Source organism: Polyergus mexicanus, unplaced genomic scaffold, assembly GCF_030449975.1.
Source record: "Polyergus mexicanus isolate NDT 795.1 unplaced genomic scaffold, iyPolMexi1.0 SCAF_24, whole genome shotgun sequence".
Lineage (NCBI taxonomy): Eukaryota > Metazoa > Arthropoda > Insecta > Hymenoptera > Formicidae > Polyergus > Polyergus mexicanus.
In genome coordinates, this window is record NW_027223344.1 from 1,541,022 (window position 1) to 1,567,587 (window position 26,566).

Genomic DNA, 26,566 nt, shown 5'->3' on the forward strand with positions numbered 1-26,566 from the left:
AAAAAGTACATTAATTGCTCTAGTTTATAATAAATCACTATACGATAAAAACCTCACTGAACGTCAATGATAATTTCAATATATAAACTGAAGTTTCAAACAACTTGTTTTCATTCACATATTCCTTGATCTTTTATTGTTTTATCTATAAATGAATGATGATATGAATGAGTATGATATGAATGTATATAAGATGATGATTCAATGTATATGACGGACCACAGACTTTTATATATATAGAATAATATATACATTATACAAATAACGCACACGACCAATGTAATACATCTTCAGTTGAATTGTTTACCTACATTCACGATTCACAACAAAATGCTCAAAATGTCCTCCACTTGCTTCAATGTACAATGCATAGACACGTCGGATTGTCAAGGATCCTATCACGGTTACGAGTGATTTCGTAGGCATCTTTTGACGTGTCGGTGAAGCGTTTCCTCATTTGCAATTTTAGTTACATAAAAATTAGAACTTTCGAATATTCCTACAGATAAGAATCTAATGGATTTAAATCAGGCCATGATACTGAGAAATGAATGTAATCTTTCGATTGTATACATAATTCATAAATCCGGCATTTCCGGACATATGACATTTTTGACATTTGTGACATTTATAGCATTTATGACACTTTTCTTGTTTTTCTATGAAGAATTCACCTCCAAAGTTTGTTCAATTTATTTATAAACCACCCGGTATATTGTATAGAATCCTGTGACGGATATATACAGATGTTTTACATACTTCATTCAGATTAGATACCGCTAAAGATTAATTATTTCTTAATACGACATATATAATCTTTTATACATTCACTTTATTTTATTATATTTGCTTTAAAAAAAAAAACTTGTGTTTTAATTTTTCAAATTTTTTTAAAAATGATCTCAAATTAATATACGCTAATAAATTACGCTCGGGAAAGATTTTTCCAAAGGTATATTAACATCAGGCGGTACAGTCTGATATAGTAGAGTTCCAAGCTGCCAACAAATGATTACAAAATAATCGTCGATAATTGAACGAGTAATGATAAAAGCTTATAATCTATTAAATCTTATTTATCGAAGTATAATATCTAGATGTAGAGAAATGTGTAATTAAAGAAATTTCTCTTCCAATTATAAACATAATTATTTTATATATAAACAGGCATAATCTTCAGAAATATTAATAATCTATTATAGTTTGAACACTAAAAGTACGAAATAAATCTATCTTTGTTCCTATCATCTCATACAATTTTCGTAACATATTTATTATGAAAATCGTGTCGAGGATGTCAAATATTTAAAAGAGACAAAACGCAATATTTTTTGCAATATTCTTATATTAACATATTTACAATAAACATTTTACACTTTCGCAATTATTTTGTGTTTCTTTCAAGTCGAGCAGCACTCGTATCATCAGCTCCATACGTTCTCCAAGATGCCACTCTACATCGAACGTCGCCAGTGTTGGTCTTCGATCCTTCGAGGAGGACCACCTGACATGTCTCGCTGAACGTCAGAGCGAGATATCGATGTCACCCGCGCGGTGGGCGTCGGAGGTGTCGTCGGAGAGGGGGCGCGCAATCTAAAGCCGATAACGAGCCAGCTGGCGGCGACAGTGCCGTCGTTTACGCGAAGGTACGACCTTCGCGAGAACCCGCTCTCGGCCTGGTGGACCGCTCGTCCGGAGGAAGGCCGCAGCCAGGTTCCCGCGGAATAAATCGCGCGGCACGAACCGCTCGCGGGCACGGACAACTGAAGTTCTCCCCGGCGGATCCCCCCGAGGAGCGGAATCGAGAGAGGGAGGGAAGGAAGAGAGCAAAACAAACATGCCGTGACCTCCCTCGGATGTGACAATGTGTACAACCCGACCAAGTCGACGGTGCTCATAGCGCGTGCGACTTTCGATCGCATGCGACCAAAGCCGTAGACGCTTCGTCGTCGTCGTCGTCGTCGCCTTGACCGCGTGTGTAATAATCGTGCGTTGTGCAGTGGTATCTCCTGACCTAGCTTCTACCACATTCAGGTGCTCGGACCGATCGCGATGACTACGAGGGAGCTCTACGTTAAGGTATTGTTCACGAGTTGTTTAGGTACCAGATATCTGACGCGCATCCTCGAGGAAGATGGCAGGTCCTCTTTTCTGACGTAAGATCGCGCGCCGAGAATTCTCGCATCGTTTTAATCCCCCAGAGAGAGATCGACGTTTCAAGGGGATGTTTCGGTTCAATATGTAGCTTGATACACGAACGCGATCAAACCCTCGTTCCCAATTGGTATCTTGGATTCTTCCATTTGACAAATAATGACCCTTAACGCGAATTCAGATGATAATAAAGGTTGTTAAGTCATTTTCGTCGTTCTGGAATTTGTGAAAGATGTTCGAAAATAAATGTCAAGTATACAGGGTGGCCCATCGAAAACGAAACAGGCATGCTTTCAGCACTTAACCTCATTTTTGTTCGAAAAACGCTCGGACAAGTCAATTTTATTTACAAGGGGGACATGTTAATTGGTTATTTCCGTTCGCCTAACTTCAACCCCAAAAGAGGGGTTCATTTCACCCTAAAATTTTTGCCAAAAAATATGCCCGTTTCGTTTTCGGTGGACCAGTCTGTACGTATATGAAATACGTTTTAAAAGTGCATTCAATAAGCAAAAGGATTTATTAGGAGTTCATCCAGATTTTCAATCGCTATTTATAATTCAATATTAATCGTACACTATTGTGACTTGGATAAATTATATTATTATTGTGGATATTTTTTTTCAGTCACATACAATATTATTCTCTCTTGATATATGTGAGACGATATACCATATGAGACTCGACAGCATCAACCAGGAAACTCGTGAAGCTGAGAATGTCTCGGTTATACAATCAGTGGAAATTGCAAAAACGATGTCGGATACTATGAGTTTATGTGGTTGCGCGTGCGAAACTGTATAATCCGGCTTTGTTCTTGCATTATTAAGTGTGCAAACCTTTGACATTTGGAGTGAATGTATTTTTCTCGGGGTGTCAACCTGTAAATCCGATCTGCAAGTCAACAACTTGCGATGCAGGAAAGCTGTCAACCTGTTTTAATTACACCATCATATTTTTTTTAAATATCTGGGAAAGCGAATTTTCAATTCTTTAATTATCGCAATTGTTCCACTGTACATAAGGATAAAATGAAACAAATTTTATATATTAATATATATATATACCAGATGGATAAACTATATTTTATATATATACAAGGTACCACTCGTATACCTCTTTTCTTTTAAAAACTAAGCATTTTAGAGAAAAACGTTTTCAACAAAAATTGTATGGTTTTGAGAGGAACATAAGATGGTGTCATTGGTTTGACCTTGGATGACATCGTTAAGGTCAAGTCAAGGACACGTTTAATTTCTTAAATGGAACCCTCTATTCTTTATTGCACATTCTTATAGCTTATGTCGAGAGCTTTCCAAAACATTATAATAAAGTATTTTTTTATTAAGTACTTTTCGAGTTATTTTATATTCTAATCTGACATAGTTTGATATAAAAAATTAAATATCTCGTAAAATATTTAGTTTTCGATAATCTTACCGTCATACTTTTATGTACAGAATAATGAGACAAATCAATTAGTGCAAAAAAAAAAAAGATAATTGTTTAAAAAAATACATTGTAAATAATTTTCTTAAAAACAATTATTTTTTATATGTCAAAATATGTCAGATTAAAATATAAAATAACTTAAAAAGTACTTGATAAAAAAATACTTTATTACAGTGTTTTGGAAAGCTCTCGAGATAAGCTACAAGAATATGTAATGAAAAATAAAGAGTTCCACTTGAGAAATTAAAGATGTCCTTGACTTGACTTTAACGATGCCATCCAAGGTCAAACCAATGACACCATCTTATGTTCCCCTCAAAACCATACAATTTTTGTTGAAAACGTTTTTCTCTAAAATGTTTAGTTTTTGAAAGAAAAGGGGTGTACGGGTAGTGTAGGACACCCTGTATATATGTATGTGTGTTAAACATATAGTTAATCCATTTACATATAATGTATGTATATTGTGTGTGCATATGCGTGCGCATGTCATATTTTCTATAAAATACAAGACTTCTATTGTAGAGAAAATTCTATCTCTTATTGCTATTTTTCTTTTATTTCGATTTGAATATGGACCGATATTTCTATTACATTTAATTATGAACATTGTGCACTTTGTATAGAACATAATCGTTTCCCGTCTTTCTAAAAGCATTCATCTGAAAATCTATCCTGATGTATTGCCTCAGAGTTTGCCCTTCTGAGATTTCAAATATTTTGATACAAAAATAAAGCGAACAAGTTCTTATATCTCACCAACTTGCTTTAAACTCAAGCTTGACACATTGTCGTATAAGAATCAACAATACTCACCTGGTATTGCTATTTAAAGTGTTCTAAAGTTAACGAGTCTTATACCTCTATACATGCATATTTCACGATTAACGCGATTAATATCTTTCTTTTGAAATCGATGCGAGTAATTTTTTTTTAAAATAATATATATATATATAGCACGGCTTAAAAAAAAATTATAATCGATGTGTCATTATTTAATATAATTCAAGAAAATTCATTAAACTCATTTCCCGGTTTTTAAAAATAAAATTACTAATGAGAGAGAATTTTTTCGATTCTCTTTTTATTAAATTATTCCTAAGTTAAACTTTTATTGACATATACTTTTACGAGCGAATTGCAGAACCCGTTATTCGAGCAATAAAAGATATCTTATATTTTTCGTGTTAATAATAAGATTCATATAAGGATCATAAAAATAGTGTAATTCTCGGGCCTTTGAGATTTCTTTTCAAAACTAAAATCAATAACTACCAGAGAGCGGGAGAGCCATTGCCGAGAGACCTAAATTCTGGTTTATATACCAGGTGGCAGTTTATTTGTCGCGATAATGTTGTCAATACAATTATGATATTAGCATCCGTTCGACTAACAATAAGACGTACTTCTTGTAAAAGAAGAAATAGTTTACAATTGATATAATCATTAATTTTTAAAATTTACCAAATTATTATTAAAATATGCTAAGATGTTATAAGGCAATCTAAATTTAATTTTTGTATCGTAAATGATTTAAACAATTTTTTGAAGTGAAAGAGATTGATATGGTTCCGTGAAAAAATATATGTACTATTTTTTAAATAAATCTATCATAAATCTTTCAATTGTACCGATTGAAATGATAGGAATCTATAAATCTTTATTATATGACAGATATAAATTATAATGGATAATTAAATAATGCGAAATAATTGGTTTATTTTGATAGAATTTGTTATTAAAGTTTATTACGTCATTTTTGGATAGCTGTCAATAACAATAATTGCATTTCCCACGCGATTATGAATTATATTAACCGATGTTGAAACTGCGATTTGTCACTAATATGTCAAGATCGACGATAGTTAATTGTATCTTGTTATTCGAGTCATGTTCCAGAGATAAATCATCGTACTAATGATGCGCAAATATAAATGTACATTGTAGAAGTTAATTTTGCCAAGTGTACGATTAATTAAAATTAAAAAATTTTTTTTATGTATATAAAAGTAAAAATCTCTATCACACACACACACACACACACTAACACATTATAATCTTCCCATAAAAATTATCGATAAATTTATTGAAATACAAAAATAATATAGTATATAATGCATACAATATATAATATATAAACCTAAATGCATCTCGTGAGTATGCCACCGGATAATGAAGATCAAGATTAGAAAGTTGCGATGCGTTATATAGGGTGTCCCAAAATTAGACCGATAAACTTTAGATGCTTATAAAGAATACCAAAGCAAATCAATTTCGTCAATGAAACCGCATTCGCATATCAGACGTTTTCGCACTAGAGAATCAAAGATTAACAAGGGCAAATATCTTGGAAAAAATTATTTTTTCAAAATTTTATCGACGTGGTTAAATAGAAGTATTTTTATCACGAAACTTTTCTATCAAACATTTTTTGATATCTCCAATAATTTTCGAGAAATATCGAGAGAAGCAAAAAGCCACTCTATACATATGAAGGGTGATTTCAGTTCTTAGAATCATTTTTGGACCATAATCGGGAATTTCTAAATTCATCTATTTTACCCACCCCCCACCCCCCACCCCCGCCATCCTTCTACATACGTAAAGTTTCATCAAAATCAGAATATTCGCGTTCGCGAGATTCCCTTGTTAGTCTTTGATTCTCTAGTGTCAAAACAATTCATTTGCGGACATGGATTTATCAACTTGTCTTGGTGTCCTTTATATTATTTCTGAGACACCCTGTATACCTTGTCTCTCTGGTTTACACTATTCCCTTTAAGCCAGTGACGCTTCTCCCCGACATTGGTGGTTGATTTATCGGTGTGGCTAGATGAGCGGCGAGGGTTGTCCGAGGTCGGGTTTTCGTTATAACAGGTTTTCGCTTCTTTGGGGAAGGAGGGTTAAAAAAAAGAAAGACGATGGAAATAATGCCGGCGAGATAGATATATATATATATATATACGTGTTCTTTTGGTATGTTTTCGCATCGATCATGTTAATTCCAGCGGAGTAACGACGATGCGGGTGTTCGGAAAATTTTAAACCGTTAAGTACTGATCACACTTTTAAAACGTTCAGGTTTAGAAAAATATTTGCAGTGTTGGGAGGAAGAAATGATAGAAAAAAAAGATATTTCTCATATATTATAAAAAAATATTTTATACTTTTACAAAAAAAAAAAAAAAAAAAGGATCTTATGTCGTCCCAAATAATGAAGCATGAAAAAAAATTGGTCAAATATTTTCCCCTTTTTTTTATACTAAATATAAATTTGCAGAATAATATATATATACATATGGTGTTTAACTATTGGGGGAATAAGATTACCATTTACCAGCGTATGAAAACTTGTAGAGATTTGAGTCTTAACCCAAGAAATTTTAAGTACGATGACACAGTCATGTACAATACGTACAAATTTTCTCGAGATTGTTTCGATGCAAATATTTTTAAAACTATCGACAGACGAAACGCATACGTAATTGCGAAGGATCTCCCAGTCTTAAGTGATGCTGGAGGGCAAAGAGTACAGCAAGATCGAAACGTTTTGCTTCTCTACAGCAAGAGAAAGGGATCTTTGCCGATCGTGTTCCTCGAACTGATCACCCAACTCTGCTAGTATATTCTCAACGTTTCTAGCTCACTTTTCAGCATGAAAGCGCGGTCGTGACTTTTTACCTAGAAAGATATTGGATTGAACCCAAAAAGTCGAGCTTTATTTAATAAAAATCTCGAGACTTTATTAGGATGGCTTTTGACTATTGACTTACACAGATATTTAACGTCACAAATTAAAACATGGCAAAACAATGTTCTATAAAATTCTCATTGGGAAAGGATCCTGTCTATATAGTATATCAGATATTTATTATTATATTTATTAGATATTTGTATTATATTCTTTGTTCCATCAATGTAATGCGTTTGTATTTTTATTGCGCAAATGCTGGCGAGAATCCTTTCTCTTAACGGACCATTCTCCTCGTATTGATTGCGCCGCGGATGGAAGAGACCACGTGTCTCAAGATCACTAGTTCAGGCTCTCTAATTTATGTCGATTATATTTGTGCTGCTATCGATCAACAAGATTAATGCGTTCTGCTTGCGTCGCGATAAGAAAAAAAATTTAGTAACAATTGTGCGCGTTTTCTAAATAAAGCATTTTTTTTTCTGGCGAAAGAAAAGGTTTTCCCATATTAAACAAGACGTTACCTTGGTCTTTTCTGGCGCAGTTTCCAGTCTCTTTATCAGTTTTATGGAGAACGCGCGCTATATAAGTAACATTCGCGCTCGAAGCAGAAAGTTACGTTCTCACGTGGCTTTTCTTCCGTGGAAACTCACAATGAGTAAACTTACTTTTGTTTATTGGTACTAATTGTGCCACTGTAAAATAAGCATCGAAAATACCGCGATATACTACGACCACGATATATATTATTAGTTTTATGTTACATCGAAAAGTTACATCTCATCTATTATTTTAAGTCAAATTAAATCAGGTGCAGTAAAATTTAACACACTAATTATTTCTTACAATACTTTATGCATAATTAAGCCGGATTTAAGCATGCAATTTTATATGACGTAAACCGTCGCGTGAGATACATTTTCAACTCTGATTACAAATTGTATAATTTTGAATGGTGTGCAGAAAAAAATGAAATATTTCGTGTGTTAATAACTTGACATATATCAATCACAATTTTATAATTATATTTACGATATAATTCAGAAACTTATAATGATATAATTTTGCGAGAAATGATGCAATTTTATATATATATACAGGATGTCTCCAATTTAAATGGCAAAACTTCAGGAGCGTGTAGAGGACCGAAAAGCTAAGACAGAAAATCCTTTAGAGATTTGTTCGTTTTTGCTCCATTTTGAAGAAAATCACAAAAAAAGAAACAAGACAAGTTTTCGTTTTTTCACTTATTTATTTACATTTTACTTATGTTATCATCTATTTAATGCAGATATCGTTCAAAATGTTGCCATCTTTGCAGCAATGCAAGCATTACATCTAGCACTGACCTCATTAATTGCATTGTTCTAGTGATATTTGGTGCACCGCATCTATGATTCGGTCTCTTAATTTCTCTCTTGAATTGATTGGCATCGTAAAGGATAACATCAAGTGTTTACATATGTAAGGAATCTTGAAACAGAAAGATTATTCGGTGCCAATCGACTCAAGAGAGCGACTGACAATGAGAGATTGAATTTTTGCGATTTTCTCTAAAATGGAGCAAAAACGAGCAAATCTCTAAAGGACTTTCTTGTCTTAGTTTTTCGGTCCCCTTAAGTTTTGCCATTTAAATTGGGAACACCCTGTATATATATATATATAAACAAATTAATATGTATGTATATGTATATATGTTAATTTATTTATTTCATTCTGTTTTTTATGAATCCTGAGGTTTATATATATATATATTAATTTATTTGATTATCTCATCTCTTGCTTCACCTGACGAAGATTGGGAATTTATCAGCATATATTCTGGAGCGAAAAATTTGTGCTTATCAAATATAAAACATAAAATCAGAAACAAAGAATGAAATATTGATAAATATCAAATATAAATCGTGAGTAGTCACAAATATTACCATATAATTAATTGTTTCTGCAATGCACTTGTAAATTTATCTGCAATCTGATTTTGTGTTCATTTCTAAACTTAATTTTTTTTAACAATTGTGTCAAAGAATTGTTATTCATTTTACATATCAGAAACTTTATTCTACATTTTATACATTCAAATATATCGATATTTACGAATCTTGAAAAATATCTACACGAAATGAGTAATTTAATTCGATTTTTCGTTGAAAAAAAATTCATGTCAGCATGAATCATACCTTCCGGGACGACCTCGTAGTGATAAGATTGCGACGTTCCTTCAACTGCTTCCACCTAAGCTTGAATTGTAGGAAATTTAATGTACAACTTCAACTTCAATCGCAGAATATTGTCGGACTATCCCTATTCACATGGCATGCGCAAATATCTTGAACCGCTTGTCTGATCGGATTTCACATAAGCGGTAAAAATAGAATAATTTATAAGCAGCATAGTCATTGTTATTTTTGTTCCATTATTGTTCTATTTTTCTTCAGTAATATCAGAAACTTCATACAAAATATTATATTTTAGAAATATATTAAACGTATTTTCAAGAGAGAGAGAGAGAGAGAGATTTCTGTGTACAATCATATATCAGTTCGATCAGATATCGATTATCAAGTTAATAAAAAATGTAATTATTTTTACAAATGTTAAATATCTCTTCATTGAGTCTTATATATAAAATTATTAATCTAGTGACTTTTTAACGGTAATTGCGGTTTTATTGAACAATATCGTAACGTGGAAAGTGGAAAGTCTTCACAAACGTTTTTTATCTTTTCCTTATTTCTTCCGTTACAATATTATTTCCTTATTTTGCGGTCGTGTTATTTCCTTGTATCTTTTATTTAGTTATGATATCGCTCTCAGTTAAGTCCAATAAACCAATTGCATTTAGCTTTAATCATCAAGTACATCAATCAAAATTACTTATAAAATTTTAATTTTTGATATATATTGTTCGTACAAAATATAAAGTTTTATTTTTCATTTCCAATACTATTCCTCCGATTTGTTCTCGTATATAAATATATTCGCGCGATAGCAATAGCGATAGAGAAATCTCACGTGCGAAATATAACGGAAGCCTTAAATTCGCAACACGAACGAGGGTTGCGTTTGCCCGATCAAAGGCAAGACGGGGACGTTGCTTCGTGCATTTGCGTGATGTGATTTACTTCAAGTTTCAAAGAAAATATAACTGTCATTGTTCGAATGGCCTTCGCGAAATTGGAGCACCATCGATCAAAATGCGAATTGCGACAGAAGCGTGCGCTGCGCAACAAAAGTTTCCTCGTTCTTTTTTTTTTTGTAAAGAAAATATATTTTATAAATAAAATTAAATATAAAGTATACGTTTAATATATATAAATGATATATATACAATTATTTTAAATTTTTGAAATAAGAATCTATATATTAGGTGTACAATTTTGCTTCCGCCGTTTTTTTTTTCCGAAATTCGAGGCTTTATCGTAAAAAACTGGTTATACATTTTGAAATTGCTTGTTGAGTCACTCCCAACGATCGTGCCAATTCTTTTTGACTTTGACTCGAGTCTTTATTAAGTAATGCCTCCAATTCTGCATCTTCGAAAACCTTCTCTCTTCCATCGCTATGCCGGTCTTCGACGTGAAAATCACCGTTCTTGAAGCGTCGAAACCACTCGCGGCACGTTCTTTCACTAATAGCGGCTTCACCGTAAGTATTTGAGAGCATTCGATGAGCCTCAGCCGCAGATTTCTTCATATTGAAGCAGAAAATTGAAACCTCCCGCAAATGACGAGAATTTGGCTCGTAAACTGACATTTTCAATCGAGAATAACTTTATGACGCGGACACAAATCGACTAATGTTTCTATGGAGTTATGTTGACAGATGCCCAAGTTTATCGCATGACGTCTATGATCTATTTATTTCGACCACTACTTTATCGCTAAAGCCATCTATAGGAAAACGGCGGAAGCAAAGTTGTACACCTAATATATTTGTATCAAAATATGTTCAAAAGTTCTAATCTGATTAAGAAAATTTTTTGCTTTACTCTCACAAGACACATGAATCATTTGTTTCGTTTAAATATTTATCTTATTTTCAATTCTTATTCATTAATGCTTTATTCTGATCTTATGCTTGTAGAATATACATAGCTAATTCGCGGCAGATGGCGATATAGAGCGAACCAGTATAGCTAGCTTACATTACGAGTTACATAATTGTAAGCAAAATGCGCCGTAACTTTCTAAGGCGCGAACCCACGTATCACTTTTGTCTTCTGAACATTTCTTCAATTAGAGGACTACGTGGGAACCCGGTAGAGAGCTCAAGTTTTTCGCTTCTCTTCCCGTAAATCCGCGAAGATAATTGCCATTGTTGCTTTACGTGCTACAGATACGTTATATAGAGTACGGGAATAATTTGTTTAGTATGTCGTAACCAAGAGAAAGACAATTAGCCAAGTTATTAATCCGTATAAAATCTTGAACAATTCATTGTCAGATTCGCATAATCGAAAAAGTTATTTGGAAAGAAAGTAATTATAAAATCAGAGCAAAATAAAAAGAATAATTAAAAGCACTTTCTGTTTAATTAATCTTGTATAACTAAAGAGTTTGTATCGATATATATACAATAATGTGACTTGTGTGTGACCTTTAAATCAGATTCTTCAGGATACTTCGACTGATTCTTTATTTGCCTTTGTCCTCCTATTGCTTTTTCTCTTCGTGAACTCTACTTGAAGCGTTTCAGCGAAAGTCTGTTATATAATCAGCTAATATATTATAATGATGATTCTTTAGAGAAGCAAAAAAATTTCATTTTATAACTTTCATTTAAAAAAATTAAAATATGATATTATACACACATATAGTTAAAAATTATATAAATTAAAGTAGTTATATAATTTTTTATACAAATACTTTTCTATATATCTATTGCGTTTTATGATAATGTTTAGAGGTTTATAAAAATTCTTGCTCCTTAACAATACATATAATCGAGAATTTTTTTTTAAATTTAATAGAACGCATTGACTCAAATTATATCTATATAAAAAAGACATAATATAATTAAACTTTTAGATTCTCCAACGAATTCATCTTTGTTTATATTAAACAAGCTACTTGGATTCGAGTCGTAAAATATCAAAAATTCCTAATAATTAAAATTAAGGCATGCAAATGTTATCCCATATATTACTCCATATTATGATACAGCAATTCTGATTGGATAAGCATTTCGTAAATTATTACGATATTTGTCAACGTGGTGTTGTGTCGCGGTGATATCGCGCACATTTTGCAAGGATAATTCGTATAAATATACAGAATACGAGTGTATCGTTCGTCTTATGAGTCACAGACGTAAGAAACGTGCGTCGATAGAGCCAAACGAAGTGATAAGAGGTACAATTATACCGCGCTGGTGACTTTACGATAATTATACCTGTGTCTTACGTTTTTACTCCTCTTCTCCATCCGATGAAACGGTATCTTGCGTAATTATGGTTTGGATTATGGTTACGGATCGCCGACGTGGGATGATCTGAAATGTAGGGCGGCAAAGACGAAGTCGCGACCTCGGCGAGGTAAAACAATTTTACCGTTGCTTGACATTCTTCAAGATAGTACGTTTGTAATACAATTGGGTGGTCCCGGTAGAGCGACGGTAATACGTATGCTTTGACATATGCGGTTTTACGGGGATCGTCGTAAAGACGTGCGAAAGTCTATTAGGTTTGACGGAGATATACATATATTTTACTTTATTTAAATTAATTTATAGATTATTTCATTATTTTTTTTTATATAAATTTTTATATTTAACTAATAAGTAATAAATATAACGACAATTTGTATTTAAAAAATTGATTAAAATATTGTCTGTAAATAAATATTTAAAATAATTATTTTACATTAACTTTCATTTTTACTTAACTCTTTTTAAATCAAGAAATTTTAAACCAAAAATCTTTATTAAATAAACCCTGATATACAAAAGATACAATAAATTAAATTTTACGTTTATTAAAGGATGTCTAATATAATATACAATATAAAAATAATCAGCTATCCAAACAATTAAAAGAATCTATATGGTGTTACAAAGTTTATACGATAGCCTTATTTTTTGGACATGATTTAAACCTTTTAAACTCTATGTTGTTTTGCAGTATTATTTAAACACTTCAATTTTTATTGACATATATATGCATATATATAATATATTGTGCGGTTTTTTACATATTATATTTTAGTTAAATAAGAATTGAAAATAAATTCGAATTTTACGGTAGAATTTTTTTATAATAGAAATAAAATTTTTTTTTTACGGTTTATTACAGTGGATCAATCTCGCTAAAGACAAAAGGGATCATTGTTTTATCATTAACTTGTTATTCGTATATTTGATCAATGATGGATCATTACGTTAAATAATAATGTTGAATAAAACGGTAGAATTTCTACGGTCGAACGGTAAATCTCCTATCATATGTAAATGGTATATCATAACACTGAAAGCATGAAATGATGGCAAATTAGAGCTCTCGTCAACCGAATCGATATATTGTTATTGACGACCTCGTATTCTTTATGCATCACTCCAAAAAGGAAAAAGCGGGTCGTCTTTGCAACGCTTGAAAAGTCGCTCGATGACCAATTAACCCAGACAGCACAAAACATCCTCAGGATCATCCTGAATATGTCCAGGACGGTTCGGGACATTTGTAGGATGTTTTAAGATATTATTATAAATATATTTATAAAAATTTAATATGCATACATAATTATTTTTAGTTGTGTCGGCTATTTAATATAATTTAGAAATCTTAAGTATTATAATAAGTATTAATGTCCTATAAATGTCCACTGGATAACCCCTGGATGTCTGTAGGATATATCTGCCCTGTCTATTATATTGGATGTCTTTTGGGTTTCCAGAGGACATATACATGTGCAATTAATTGTTAACATTAATTTCGTTTAATATTAATAATTGAATTTGATGCGCACATTTTCATATATCCAAAATTATTATTTATTTAATATTTCATGAGAAATGTTACTGTTCGCAACATTCCAAAAACTTTACAAACAATAGTATTCAACCGCTAGTTCATTTGTTTACCGCTATGCGACACGCGAACTCGTATTTGAGATTTGGTCATGAGAATTATATAAAGCTTGCAAAGAGCAACTGACAGGAAATTACAAATGTAATTATTTTCTATCAGTTCAATTTCTGATGCAATCCCAACATAGGGAATTCAGATATTGGATTGTTTAGAAAATATTACACAACTCAAACCCGGGAGCCAAACCTAAAATATTCATGTACAGCACGAAAGCCTCAAATATTAAAGAACGGTAAACTATTTTTAATATTAGATTTTTAATATTGGCGGTAAATAACAAAACATAATTTTAATTTATATTTAAATTTTAAAATTTGCTCCTTGAAACATACGAAAAATATCCCTAACATATCCTATAAAAATCCTTAGGATGTTCCACAGGATCTCCCTGGATTCTCCAGAGGTTAATATACGGCTATCATTTACTCTTCCTCAGGACATCCAGAGGAGATCTGAGGATTACAATGGGATATCCTGAGGATATCCTACATGTATGTCTTGGATGCCTTTTCGACGTCCTAAGGACATCCTTGTGCTGTCTGGGAAATGACGACTACGTAGCACGATATAAATAAATACTATCATTATAGATAAAATTATGGCTGATGTTTTCGCTTAAACTTGAAATGAAGCTAATACACGTGCCTTTCCACATATACACACGTTTTTAATAAAAATATATTTACAACTCGCCGCGCGTATATATCTGCGTGTTTCGATATTTCAATAATTTTATAAACATTTGTCGTTAATAAACGAGGCTGCGTCGTACTTTTATATATTAAACTGTAATAAAACCAGCCAAACTTTGTTGATAAACAAATATATATATATGTACTAATCGATCGTAGGGTGGCCGAGTATGGGTGCCGCATCCGGAGAAAGTGTGGGAGGGTGCCGTGCTCTTGGAGAACTACAAACAGAATCAGTCAACGCTGAAAGTACAAACGGAAGAGTCGAATCAGACAAAGACGTTGGAGATCAAATCAGATGCGGATCTTCCTCCGCTCCGAAATCCGGACATTCTTATAGGAGAAAACAATCTCACATCGTTGTCCTTTCTTCATGAGCCCGCCGTCCTCTACAATCTTCAGATCCGTTTTCAACGGCACTCCATCTACACCTACTGCGGAATCGTCCTGGTAGCCTTCAACCCGTACAACGAATTACACATCTACGGCAATGACACGATATGGGCCTACAGGGGCCAGGCGATGGGCGATCTGGAACCTCATATATTTGCCGTAGCCGAGGAAGCCTATACGAAATTGGAGAGGTGACTGAATCATCCGTCAAAATTTATCTATTGATTAGATCACCGATATATATCTCTATATCGCTGTTAATTAAAAAGTAGATCAGACGATTTTCCCGTTGGATAAAAAAATAACGTACAAACAAATAGATAGATATGACCAAGTAAAAGAAGATATAGCTTTTATAGAATATTAAATTATTATAGAATATTATATTGCATTTTTATATAAAAGAATACGCAATATTTCTTTAATTTTATATATATATTATACTTTAATAAATATATATTATATATTTTAACTTTATAAATAGATGGAAAATTGAATTACACGGATCTAATTTAATCATATTCATTTAACAAAAAAAAAAAAATAAAAAAAAATTAATTTTATTCAATTCCATTTAGGGAAAACCATGACCAGTCGATTATCGTCTCCGGCGAGTCGGGCGCCGGCAAAACAGTGTCCGCAAAGTATACCATGCGGTACTTTGCGACCGTCGGCGGATCGGCGACGGAAACGCAAGTCGAGAAGAAGGTTCTAGCCTCTTCCCCTATTATGGAGGCAATAGGTAATGCGAAAACCACTAGAAACGACAATTCCTCGCGATTCGGCAAGTTTATCGAAATTCATTTCAACAAGAACTACCATATTACTGGCGCCAGCATGAGGACCTATTTGTTGGAGAAGTCACGGGTTGTATTCCAGGCGAATGAGGAACGAAATTATCACATATTTTATCAGATGTGCTCGGCAGCGAAACGTCTTCCCAAATTGTATCTATCCGATCAGGATCAGTTCCACTATCTCAATCAGGGTGACAATCCCACGATCGACGGCGTGGATGATCTAATGTGCTTTGATGATACGATCAATGCACTGACGATGCTCGGCTTCACGTCAAAGCAGCAGGAAGATATGCTGCGCATTCTAGCCGCCATATTGCACTTAGGTAATGTAGAGATAAGTAATTGCAAGATTAAGGATGCGAAGGATGGTGAGGTGGACACCGAATCCAGCTACATCTCCCCATCGGACCGACATTTGCTGATTATTTCCGAACTACTCGGTATCAATGTAAAGGCGATGCGTAAATGGCTGTGCCATCGAAAGATTGTGTCAATGCGAGAAGTCTTCCTGAAGCCTATGAATGTGGAGCAGGCGATCGGCGCGCGGGACGCCCTGGCCAAGCATATCTATGCCGAGCTCTTCAACTGGATTGTGATCGGTATCAACAATTCTCTACAGTCTCTCAGCAAAGCGCAGCACTTTATCGGTGTGCTGGACATCTATGGCTTCGAGACGTTCGAGGTGAATTCATTCGAGCAGTTCTGCATTAATTATGCAAACGAGAAGCTCCAACAGCAATTCAATCAGCACGTCTTCAAGCTGGAGCAGGAGGAGTATTTGAAGGAAGACATTGAATGGACCTTCATCGACTTCTACGACAATCAGCCATGCATCGATCTGATTGAGACCAAACTCGGTATTCTGGACTTGCTGGACGAGGAATGTCGTATGCCAAAGGGCTCGGATGCTTCCTGGGCAGAGAAACTGTATGGGAAATGCGGCAAGTTGAAGCATTTTGAGAAGCCGAGGTTTGGCACTTCAGCTTTCCTAATTCATCATTTCGCCGATCTCGTACAATATGAAACAGTGGGTTTCCTGGAGAAGAACCGTGACACCGTGATCGAGGAACAGGTAGACGTGCTAAGAGGCAGCGAGAACAAGCTACTGAAGAAACTATTCAGCGATGAGGATCCGAAATTGGCTGTGCCACATATTAGGGTGAAAGTATCCACGCAGAAGATTACACCGACAAACGTATCCAACAAGCAAAACAAGAAGACTGTTGGCTCGCAGTTCCGCGATTCGCTCAACATGTTGATGACTACACTGAACGCCACAACGCCGCATTACGTCCGCTGCATCAAACCCAATGACTCGAAAGAGGCTTTTGAATACAATCCGGTACGAGCGGTGCAGCAGCTGCGCGCTTGCGGTGTGCTAGAGACCATCAGAATTTCGGCCGCGGGCTTCCCGAGCCAGCGAACATACAGCGATTTCTTCCAAAGGTATCGATGTCTCTGTAGATTTAAGGATATACGGCGGGACGATTTGAAGGAGACTTGTCGACGTATTCTGGCCAGGTATATCAAAGACGAGGACAAGTTCAAGTTCGGCAAGACCAAGGTGCTCTTCAGAGCTGGTCAAGTAGCGTATTTGGAGAAACTACGAGCGGAGAGACAGCGGGATGCCTGCGTGATGATACAAAAAACCGTGCGCGGTCTGATCTATCATAACAGGTACAAGAAGATCCGTCGGTCTATCCTCGGTCTTCAGAGGTACGGCAGGGGTTATATTGCGCGGCAGAAGGCGGAGGCTGTTAGAAGGGAAAGAGCCGCGATAAAGATACAGGTGCACGTGAAGAGCTGGCTGCAGAGACGATGGTATCTGCAAGTGAAACGCACAATCCTCGGTCTGCAGACATACGGCAGGGGCAATATGGCTCGCGTCAGATACAGGATAATGAAGGACAATGCTGCCGCGACGGTGATCCAAAGATTCGCTCGGGGATATCTCGTAAGAATGGCGTGTAAGAAGAAACTTAGAAACATAATTATCGTACAGTCGTGCATTAGAAAACGTCAGGCAAAGAAGATCTTCAGACGATTGAAAGCAGAGGCCAAAAGCGTAGAGCACGTCAAGACCCTCAACAAAGGACTGGAAATGAAGATCATCACGTTGCAACAAAGGATAGACGAATTCGTAAGTGATGGATTATCTGTTGTAATATTGTTGTACAAGCCTTATAAATTGCTTATTATTTTATTGGTATTTTTACATTTTATATGTTTCGGATAATACTAATATAAAGAAAGATTACACCTCAAAAATGCATAAACCTATTGTTTCAGGCAAAGGAAAATCATTTCTTGAAGAATATGCAAAATGAAATGGTAGATTTGAAGCATAAATTGGACAGCTTGAAATCCGTCGACATTGAGAATAAAAAGTTGATGAAAGTAGTGCAGGAAAAAGAGAAGGAATTGAAAAATATACAGGAAATTCTGAAACAGGAGAGAGACGAAAAGATGGACATATTGCACGATAAAGAGAGAATTTCTCTACAAAAGAACGAGGAAATTAAAAAGTTGCAGCAAGAGAACGAGATATTACGAAAGGAGTTTTCAATTGCGACCGAGAAGTTGAATAGCAACCAACGAGGTGCCGAGGAGAATCTAAAATATCGTCTTGAGCAAGAGAAAGATCTGCTTCAGCTGGAACAGGATCAAGATCGCACAGCTTATCAGAGACTGCTCAAGGAATATCACGAGCTGGAACAGCATGTAGAAATGTTGGAACAAAAACTAGCGTTACCTGGACATTCGCGTTCCTTGAGCAATGCTTCCAGCGGTAGTGGTCAGATCGCGTCTATGGAAAATCCACAAGATGATCAAAACATCGTAAGTCGATACGCTGTAACATGTTATTGAATGAACGAGGCAATTAATTATGTAAAAGAAATTTGAATTGTACGATTAAACGTAGAAAAAAATCAACTAACTATAATTTATTATTATATTGATCGCTATTATATCGATTAGAGTTACATACTTTCCAATTCTGCTGCAGGATTTTGGTTATGGTTCTGTGAGATCCACGGCTTCTTCGTCGACGCCTTACTCGCGAGTAGAAACGATTGACTGGAATCAACAACGGTCAGATAGTCCACCGGACGGAGAAGTTCAGCCAAATAAATCGCCTTCAGAAAAATACGGGCCTGCTCACGCACCCGTGGACATCGGTCTCGTTCTGAAGCTGCAACAGAAATTAAAAGACGTTGAGAAAGAGAAGGGCAGATTGATTAGAATGGTCGAAGATCTGGAACGCGATAATAATGAGGAGTCCTCCAGAACGCAGGATTCGTTCAGAGTAAGTAAAGGAAATATTATTTAGAGAAATAGCTCTTCTTTCAATTTTTATTTTTATTTTTTTATATGTCAACTTTTAAATTAAAATAATTCTAGTAAGTGCTTGTTGATCTCTTTTTTTTCCCCGATACATGTGCGATATCACGTTTAAACATTATTAAGATGTTATCGATATAAACCCACCACTCTGTTGTCTTATCGCCATTATCAGTGGATTAATGACGAACCGAGACAATGTGGTTTATTTGCAGCTCCAAGAACTGGAAATGGAGAATTCACAACTTAAAAAAGACTTGAATTCATTGAGGAAGACGGTGTCATTGGCCAATCCATCATCGGCGCAACAAAATCTCATGAGTAATTTATTATTACAATTTATTAATTATCTTTTGCATATTTGTTAATAAGCACTGTAGATATATACTGACTTTTGACATATGAGTTAATCAATTTTGTATCTTTCAATATCTAAGGACTAAAGCACAAGAGATATAGATAAACATATTGTATATCTTCTGTAATTTCTATTTTCTGTTTCCTACCCTGTGCTAAATTTCTGCTTTCTTTCCCTTCTATCCTTTGAATACTGTCTTATTCGTTATATTTTATACTAATTAACTTAGCAGAATGTGTCAATGATTATAATTGATTTCTTTTATTATATACTTCATGCATCCCTCATACTCTTTGCGAAATTGTCGATTATCAGTATTATCGTTAATTTTAATTTTTGCTATCTTTAAAAGATAAAAATACTCCAAGCATGTGAAAAACAACAAGTTTTGCAAAAGTTTCATCAATATTATATAAATTTACAAATACTATAAAAATTATATATGTTTGGAAAATTATAATTCTTTAAAATACTTTCAATTTACACATTTATTATATATTTGCTTTGTATGTGATAATTGAATGCTCTGCTGTTATCAATTCCCAAGGTCGCCAATGCTAAATAACTGTGTAAGAAACAATAACAATAATACGACTAAGAAACAGGATAATACAGACATAATGACATTACAGTACAATTCGAGGCTCTGCAAGAAGAACTGGAAAGAAGAAGAGAGGAGTGTATCCAGCTGCATAGCGTGTTGGCTGACCACACACGCAGAATGAAGAATTTAGGTGCCAACTACGGTCGTGACGTAGATATCATAAATGAGGACGGCGAGCTGGTACTTGCCTTCGAGGCGCAGAAAAAAATTAACAGGTAATATGAAACTAGATACACATTTAACGAAATGAGTTGACTAATAAATAGAGTGCCGTGTCTAATAGTCTTTTATCGTTTGTGCATGCACTTCGATTTTCAGTAAACTTAAAACAAAGGCACCGAGAGGAGAGTGAGTTGAGCAGATTCACGTTGCGATCCGTATAAGCATTTTCTTTTGAACTGTTCAATCAAAAAAGAGACTTTATAATTTCACAATATCATGAATGTCTTGAAGCATCTTAAGCCAAGTTATTAATTAGCAAAATATTAGTAACTACATTAGTGTTGTGCGAATCATGCTAAATTTTCCGAACGATTCATTAGCTCTGGTCATTGTCTCTCTCTCTCTGTAACATTTTCATTATCACTTCATAGTGGCACTAATAATAGGCATGATTTCATGCTTAACATAATTCAGTTCAGCAATTTATTTGCGATTGAACAATTCAAGAAATTTTTAATCACAGTAATTCTCAAAAAAAAAATATGTATGTTTCGTTTTGAAGACAACTGGAGGATGAGCTGCAAGCAAAAGAAAGGAGTTGGCGATCGCAAAGAGATGAATGGCGAGACGAAATAGACAGGCTGCAAGAAGAAATAGAGAAGCAGCAAAAATTACTTTCCATTAATTTGAGCAAGTCGCCGCAGACCCAAACGGAACTTTACATGCAGCATGAAGTTGCTAGATTAACGTCTGAAAATTTAGTAAGTGAAGCAAATTTTATATTATAATGATATAAAATTGATTATATTAGTTTCAATCAATTTTACATCGCTTTCAATTTTAATCACAATTTTGAATTTTATATACAATGTGTTTGGTTTAAATATATACGCTCAAATTTTTAAGTAATAGAATTATATACATACAAATATATATATATATATATATATATATATATATATATATATTTCGAATAAAAAAGTTATTTTGTTTAAAAAGATCTATTGTAATGACTTAAACGAAAATCTTAAATTATTTTCTTTTAAAAGATTATCCATGACAGTTTTATTTTTTAAAATAAATATTTGAAATAATTTATCTATTTTACTATAAATTTTAAGGTATTTTACGAAAAATTCGGTAATTTAAAATAAAGTGAAATATTCAATAGTTGTTTATAAGATATTGTCACTTGTGTTGCTTTTAGATACACATAAACATAAGAACAAAATATTTCCAATGAAAACTATCATGGATATTAAAAAAAAAAATCTTTTTTTAATTTTTGTTTTTCATTATGTAGATATCTTTTTAAACAAAATAACTTTTATTTGAAATATTTTTTTATACAACTCTATTATTTAAAAAAAATAACTCAATGTATACACTTAAACGAGATACACTGTATATATAGTTACACACGCACGCGCACACACATATATGTATATATATAAGTGTGTGTGTATATATATATATATATACATATATACATATTTTTGACATATGTGTTTAAGGATCTTCAAGAGAAATATGATAAAATAGCAGAAGAATGCAGACGCTATAAGAAACAATGTAAAATCCTGGCGAAGCGACTAAAGGATGCAGGCTGTAAGTATGATAGCTATGTTTGTCGAAAATAAAAAATATTATTAGGAAGAGAGGTGTTGGAAAATTTTTCCATATACGGATAAACATACACATGTATACATATCTCAAATTACTTTATTTTAATGCTTTCAAAAAAAGATGAAGCAGAGGAACGTCCTTATGTGCTAAGAAACGCCGGTGAGTGAGTGTGTGGTCTTGATAGATGTCATGAATCATCATCTTATTAAACTATTTGAGAAGTTTATAATTTATGTGAAGAAGCACAATCATTCTATTAAATTGAAGAAAAATATATCATAGAACAGATCGCTAACTAAAAATTAAAAATATCGTGTGTAAATATTAATTTAGAAGAATGTAAATTAAAAAAATATCAGAGGATAGACTTTTCGAATAGTTCGATAATATACATCATACAGACCATAACTCACCATCGTTTGCATGTTGTGTCGAGTATGCAACATAATATTCGACATAATTTGAAAAAATTTTGAGATGTCTGTAAGTCGCACTGACTATAAAAATATCAATTTTTTCAGTGCCTAACGCGGTAGAATATGCAAACGGCTCCGCCATTGTTTCCAGTACTCACTCAGATGGAAATAACATGCCTGTCATTCGCAAAAAAGAAAGAGATTATGAAGGAATGTTTGAATTCAGGAAAGAAGATATCAACTTGATTATACGTCATCTAGTCATTGGTAAGTCTCTCGGTTTAATAAACTTTCTTAAAATTTTAATAAATATTAATATCACAAGATGTAGTAAAGTGCATATGTTACTTTCCTATAAATATATCGATTATATAAATACATCGATTATATCATTATAAGATAATCATTTACGAATCTTTACAAATTTATATTGAATGTTTTATATTCTGTCCAGAACTGAAACCCCGTATAGCAGTGACACTGCTACCGGGTTTACCAGCCTATATCCTCTTCATGTGCATCAGGCACACCGACTGCATCAACGACGACGAAAAGGTGCGATCGTTGTTGACCGAATACTTAAATGCCGTTAAACGCGTGCTGAAGAAACGCGACGATTTCGACTCCAGAGTGCTCTGGCTGAGCAACACCTTGCGACTATTGCACAACATGAAGCAATACTCTGGCGACAAGCCATTCCAGATCGAAAATACACCTAGGCAAAATGAGCAATGCCTGAGGAACTTTGATCTGAGCGAGTATCGTGTCGTACTGAGCAACGTGGCACTCTGGATTTTCAATAATCTCGTCACGAATCTCAAGGAGAGAATCCAGGCGCTCACGGTACCGGCCTTGCTAGAGCACGAGGCCATATCCGTGCCGACCGATAAGACCGGTCGGCCCAGGTCGTCGTCGATGGGCGGCGAACCAGATTCTACGCAGCAGAAATTGGATAAACTTCTCAATGAACTAACATCGGTGCACAAGACCTTGCAGTATCACGGCGTCGATGCCGAGGTAGTGATGCAGCTGTTCAAGCAATTATTTTACTTTATGTGCGCCAGTGCTCTGAACAATTTGCTGCTAAGAAATGAGCTCTGTCGGTGGACGAAGGGTATGCAAATAAGGTAAGACAAATGTCCCTATTTTATTCTTATTTGTTGAAATAAAAAATTCGACTTAAATATAAAAAAATTTGCGTTAGAAAAATATAGGAATTTAAAAAAATTGATGAAGAAATTTACTTTGTAAATTCATAAATTTCTAATCTATGATTTCTAATCAAGACTAGACTTTATTTATTATTAATTCTTAATTTTGTTTTATTTGTATAATAGAATTATATATTCTTTTTATTTTATATAATTCTTGTATGAAACTTCTTATATACTTCTTACAATAATATGATATATATTCTGTTTCTTATTAAGGTATAATATGAGCCATTTAGAACAATGGGGTCGAGATCGACGATTAGAGACTGCGTCCGAAGCACTGCAACCCATCATACAGGCATCGCAGCTTTTGCAGGCGCGTAAGACGGACGAGGATGTTAATTCCGTCTGCGAGATGTGCAACAAACTGACGGCTAATCAAATAGTGAAAATCCTGAACCTGTACACACCAGCCGACGATTACGAGAGTCGAGTTCCTGTTTCGTTCATTAAGAAAGTACAAGATAAACTGAAAGAACGCGGCGAGAATAACGAACAAGTAAGCTTTTGTTTTTTGCGCCAATAAAAAATAATAAATTTTCTTAATCAAGAGTCTAATTATCGCTCTCTCAAATATCTATAAATTATAGAAGCTTCACATAGCGGAAAAGTTTTTCACAGCGCATAATGATTGCACTTTTCATTTTCAGCTGTTAATGGATCTAATGTATTCCTATCCTGTAAGATTTCCGTTCAACCCGTCGGACATTCGATTGGAAGACATCGAGGTACCCGAAGTGCTTCATTTGCCCATGCTCAAAAAGATATAATGCAACAAGGCAAGCATAATCGTGGCCAAGATTTCCCCGTTCTGAGAGAACCAGTTTTTAGTTGAAAATATTATTCTCGCGGATAATCGAAACTCGCTTAATCCAATCCTTGTTCGTACAAGAGTTAGCGATATCAATAAAATCCGACTAAATTAGATGTAGATTCATCGAAAGCGCGCGATTCATCGATATATGGTATATCACGTTTTATATGTGTTTCTTTTTTTACTCGGGTGATTTATAAATTTTACGATATGTCGTCGTTTCAAATCGTGCACGCGTTTAAAGTCAATTCCGTTATGTAGATAGATGTAGTCGAGTCTAGGTGAGAAAAATCGATAATCGAATATTTTTCGTTATTGTTGCTGTACAGCGTTATACATCGAAGAGTAAAAGAGAGGTGCGGGTATAAAAAATTCCTACAAAGATTTTTTTTTTCGGTTTATTCATCAGAAATCTCATCAGAGTATTGAAGAAATAATAATTTTATCATTTATATTATATTTATAATACAAATGATAAAATGTAATATATTTAATATTAAATTATATTAATAAATATAATATAATAAAATATATTATAATATTATAATATTATGATATGTATTACATTTTCTCTCATTTGTTTGGATCTTTTAAAGTATTTCTAATTTGCTTAGAATTATTATGGTTACTTTTTTAATTATGAAAGAGAATATACATATATATATAGATCGAGTTATTTGATTGATTATTATAGAAATGCTTCTTCTCGAATTTATCGCTATTTTTTGCGATACACAAAGAAAAAAATTGATCTCGTTTGAACAAAATAGAAAATTGTAAAGTTTCCAAAATTATGAGTAAAATCTAGATATTGCATGTTTTCTGGATATGGAACAATATTTCCATGGTACTGAGAAAATAATAATCTAACAAATAAAAATATATGAGAGAGCAATGATAACAATTGCAAATACAAACTTTTATATAAAATTTTGGTTTATATATATATATAACTTTATTGCTTTATATCGCGAATCCTTGTAAGAATTTTGTATATATCATAAAGTTGAAAATACTGTTGTTGAAGATGTAATTAATGTAAAAAGGAAACGTATGCGAAAAATAGAAAGGAAAGATATAATGTTACGTTGGAATAGATTGTATATTTTGATACGAGAGAAAAAGAGAAAGAACTATTATAAAAAATTGAGTTTGATGTCGAAACGACTGAGAAGAATGAGAAAAACAGAAATATGAGGGCGACCGAAAGAAATTGCGAGGATATATTATTATATTTTAATTTATAAATATATGTACATGCGATTGTATTTTGTGCCATTTTACGAATAGATCGTATTAATATATTGTTATTTCATCCGGACTATCATTGAGTTTGCGCATTACAAACATATTCTACAAAGTAGTATCTGGGGAGAAAAAGAATATATCTTCTTTCGAGAAATGTTATGAACAGAATATAATTACATACCTTGACTCGATGTGACATATTTATTTGTTGCTAAAGTGAAAATAAAGCCATTGATAACAGTTCTTACCCAATTTCTCATACTTTTGCATTAAAAAGTGAAGTGATAGAGAGAAATGATCTTTTATCATATATAAAAAGTCATAAATCATTAAAGTTCTTGTAATAATTTTTATTATATGGTATAAAAAATATAAGTTTTTTTTTTTTTTTTTTTTTTTTAAGGGTAGATGCAGGAAATATAAGGATGCAAGTGTCTAAATCAGATGTCATATATTAATGTTACCACACTAGTACAAAAATCAGAGATATCATAATCTTTTATTGTATAAATTATG

At 33.6% G+C, this 26,566-nt stretch overlaps 1 protein-coding gene across 4 annotated transcripts; it reads left to right on the forward strand.

Moving 5' to 3' along the window:
* The first annotated feature begins 1,550 nt into the window (after nucleotides 1-1,550).
* Nucleotides 1,551-25,243, forward strand: Didum (dilute class unconventional myosin). 4 transcript variants are annotated; one of them, XM_070313368.1, is made up of 15 exons: nucleotides 1,564-2,079; nucleotides 15,233-15,657; nucleotides 16,045-18,406; nucleotides 18,556-19,104; nucleotides 19,274-19,573; nucleotides 19,824-19,929; nucleotides 20,599-20,785; nucleotides 20,889-20,918; nucleotides 21,295-21,493; nucleotides 22,247-22,340; nucleotides 22,479-22,517; nucleotides 22,880-23,041; nucleotides 23,229-23,901; nucleotides 24,205-24,487; nucleotides 24,639-25,243. In XM_070313368.1, the coding sequence occupies exons 1-15, from the start codon at nucleotides 2,053-2,055 to the stop codon at nucleotides 24,756-24,758; spliced, it is 5,556 nt and encodes a 1,851-aa protein (XP_070169469.1). In that variant the 5' UTR covers nucleotides 1,564-2,052; the 3' UTR covers nucleotides 24,759-25,243. The 4 variants fall into 4 exon arrangements, 3 of the variants coding, with proteins under 3 accessions (XP_070169469.1, XP_070169471.1, XP_070169470.1); XM_070313370.1 differs by lacking the exon at nucleotides 22,479-22,517 and having other exon boundaries at nucleotides 1,565-2,079; XM_070313369.1 differs by lacking the exon at nucleotides 20,889-20,918 and having other exon boundaries at nucleotides 1,565-2,079.
* The last annotated feature ends 1,323 nt before the right edge of the window (nucleotides 25,244-26,566 follow it).

What these genes read in the sequence shown, in the direction of transcription:
- Didum (XM_070313368.1), top strand. Translation starts at nt 2,053, where the DNA reads ATGACTACGAGGGAGCTCTACGTTAAG. An exon ending in GGCGCAACAAAATCTCATGA is followed by an intron (nt 19,930 to 20,598) that starts GTAATTTATTAT and finishes ATGACATTACAG; the next exon opens with TACAATTCGAGGCTCTGCAA. An exon ending in GCGACTAAAGGATGCAGGCT is followed by an intron (nt 22,341 to 22,478) that starts GTAAGTATGATA and finishes TTTCAAAAAAAG; the next exon opens with ATGAAGCAGAGGAACGTCCT.